General features: G+C 64.6%; 1 protein-coding gene across 1 annotated transcript in view; it reads right to left on the bottom strand.

Moving 5' to 3' along the window:
* ARHGEF11 (Rho guanine nucleotide exchange factor 11) overlaps positions 1-2,926 on the bottom strand; it is a 60,447-nt gene that overhangs the window by 30,391 nt on the left and 27,130 nt on the right. The window contains exons 5-8 of the mRNA XM_025040840.1: positions 2,333-2,390; positions 1,641-1,765; positions 1,453-1,500; positions 686-757 (exon numbers count right to left, since the gene is read on the bottom strand). Of these exons, the coding sequence (XP_024896608.1) occupies positions 686-757; positions 1,453-1,500; positions 1,641-1,765; positions 2,333-2,390 (303 nt within the window). The remainder of the gene's footprint in view (positions 1-685; positions 758-1,452; positions 1,501-1,640; positions 1,766-2,332; positions 2,391-2,926) is intronic.

The raw sequence follows: 2,926 nt of genomic DNA, 5'->3' as shown, positions 1-2,926 counted from the left end.
GTCTGTCCCAGCCCTGCTCGCTCCAGTGCTCGGAGAAGACCTTTCACCTGACGCTCCCAAGGGACCTTCGGCTCGGTGCCCCCCAAGTCTCGCTCCGTCGATAGCATCACCATCTAGCTGGTGCCTAAACCTGGCACCATCTTTCACTCCTGCCCCGACCGAGAAGCTCCACTGACCTGACTCCGAGACGTCTCCCGCCAGCACCCCACTTCCTGACTGCTCCGCTCTGCCGAGCGGTGAGCCCGCTGTGCCGGGTTCCGTTCCCAGGCCTGGCCACCTCGCTGCGTCCCGTCCACCCACTGGGCCGGCATTCACCTACCGGCCCCCACCTTCCTTCCCCCTCAGCCACCCTTCCCCCAAACCAACAAGGTCAGTTCCGACCGACTGACTTTCCCGTCCTTGTGTTCCCTCATTTCACACACCCCGCCTCATCCCCTGCGTCCTGTCTCCGTGTCCGCTATGTGAATCCACCACCCACGAGCTCTGTCACTGTCTGCTCTGCCCGTCAAGCTCTGCTTTAACAGCTTCCGCCGGCTTGTGACAGTTCCTTAGTGGGCCTGGGGTTTACTTTTTAAGGTTTTGCGTTAGGCCGTGGCCTGCAAAGTCAGGCACGCACACTGGCAGACGGCTCTGAGCAGGCGCCGCTCCCCTAAGGTGGGCGGCCTGTCCTCGGTGGCGACCTTACCTGTAACTCCCTCTCCTCCTGCCTCAGCATGTCCCTGAGGATTTGGGCGGCGTGCTTCTGGAATTCGGGATCCTGAGAATGGAGAATAAGACGGTGGTGACAGCTTGGTGGCCTCTCCTCCGCCTGTTGGCCATCGGGCAAGGAGTGGGGACGAGGAGTGGGGAGCCAGGTCGCACGCCCGGCAGGGGCACTGGGCCTCAGCGAGCGTGGCGTGCGTCTTCCGTCAACCCCGCCCTGAGCTGCCCGCCGGGCATCGCACTGCTCTCCAGCTCTGGGACTCGCTGGCTCCGTCCTCCGTCCAAGGGGAGACCCCCCTCCTCCCGTCTGCATCTCCGCCTCCTCTAACCCCTCCCACAGCTGGCCCTGGTCCTCGGGGTCTCCCTACTCGTCTGTCCGCTCCTGACCCCCCTACAGGTGCAGCTCCATATCTGCTCCTCCAGGAAGCCCCTCCCCGCCCCCTGAGGTCCGTACCCCTGTAACGATGACCGGCAACAGTGTTTACAGATGCCCCATCCCTGCCTGGGGGCGTGCACTCCATGGTCACCCCTCTCTCCATGGGAGGCGACCCTCACAGGGCCTCCTCGGAGTCGTCCACACATTCGGGGCACACGGTGCTGTCCGGCAAACCACCCCCGCGTCCCCATGGCGGGAGGACGTGTCTGGCTTGTCTCTGCTTACGGCATGCACTCCACCTGCCCTGCTCTCGTCCTGGTGTGGGGGGGCATTCGAGGGCCAGCGGGGCGAGGGCGGGAGCAGGAGAACCTTACCTGCAGCGGTCTGGGCCCTGTGACGCGCTGTGGAAGGGGCGGCGGTGGATATTTACAGAATCATGCATGTGGTAACTGAAACTGTCTCTTCAGGATGTCTCAGCGGGCAGCCGACCCACTGATGGAGCTTTGAGGCTGGCATCCTACTATGCATTCTGTAAGCGTCTGCTTAGTAGGGGCGGCGGTGGCGGGGGGGGCGGCGGAGGGGCTGCAGGCAGGACCCGGGGAGCTCTGGCTGCGTCCTGCGGGGGCCCGGGGACGCCGACGGCCGAGGGTGAGGAGCCCAGGAGGGTGAGTGCGACGTAGGCACCGGCTGGGGGATGGACAAAGGCCTGCTTGGCGACATTCTGCACAGCGGTGACCAAGCCAGGAGGTTCCTTTCCGTCCTCCTTCACCACGCCTGTCATTTTGCAGACGACGTCCCTCACGTGCAGGGGCCCCACCCTCTACGTCCCGCTTGTCTCCCTGTCCACGCACAGACCCCAGCCACGTTCCAGCCGCGAACACCCGGGAACGCTCTGGGGGGCTCCCCCATCAGCCCGTGGCCTCCTCTGCCGCACCCCAGTGCGCGGCTGCCCGGCCCATGGCAGGCGCTCAGGCGCTCAGGCGCCAGCCCCCCTGTCCAAACCCCCACACCCCCAACTCTCCTCGAGCATCCGTGAACAGTCCGTGAACAGCCGTGAGCGAAGCCCGCTCTCGGACGGTCTAGCGGGGAGCGCCCAGACGGGGCGGAGACAAGAGGCTGACGAGAGGCTGGCAGGGAGCTGCGGCCGGACGCAACGCGCTGCTGCCACGTCTGAGGGGGAGCCCAGGTCGACAGCCCCCACTGCTTGGCCGTCTGCTCCCCTACTTTTTCAGGGATCAGCTCTCTGCAACTCACATTTGATGAGCTTCACCACCTCCAGATGCGAGCTGTTGGTCACCATGGTGCCGTTCACCTGTTGGGGGACAAACGATGCTGAGCAATGGGGTTTGAGACCCGGGCCCTGCACAAGGTGCAAACAGCGCTCCTGTGGGAGCCATCTCGACGTCCGCCGGCCGCCTCCGGCCACCTCTCTCCAGGCCACACGGCGCACTTGTTCCTATTCGTGCTGGCCCCGCGCCCTGGCTTCCCCGCGAGTCTGTGAGTCTGCAACCGTGTGCGTGCGTCGTTCACTCGTTTTTGGTGTCTGTCCTTCCAGCCATCAGCCTGTACTCCTGCTGGCTGACTCCGGGCTGTCCTCACCCTGAATTCCCTAACGGCTCTGAGACTCTGCACTGCAGAAGAGTGAGCTGAATCGGCAGGACGGGTGACAGCAGTGAGAGGTGGCGGGACCCAGAGCCAGCGCTGAGTGCAGGCTGGAGCACCAACCCGGGACCTGGAGGACCCAGCCTCTTCCTCTTCACCCTCTTTTGCTCAGCCGTGCGACGGGAAGAATGAAACCTGTCCCAGAAGCTCGGCTACTTGCGGGTCGAGAAAGGCCTAGAGCGTGGA

Source organism: Pteropus alecto, unplaced genomic scaffold (genome assembly GCF_000325575.1).
Source record: "Pteropus alecto unplaced genomic scaffold, ASM32557v1 scaffold49, whole genome shotgun sequence".
In the NCBI taxonomy this organism is placed as follows: Eukaryota; Metazoa; Chordata; class Mammalia; order Chiroptera; family Pteropodidae; genus Pteropus; species Pteropus alecto.
The sequence above is the reverse complement of the archived record's forward strand: the minus strand, read 5'-3'. Positions and strand labels throughout refer to the sequence as shown.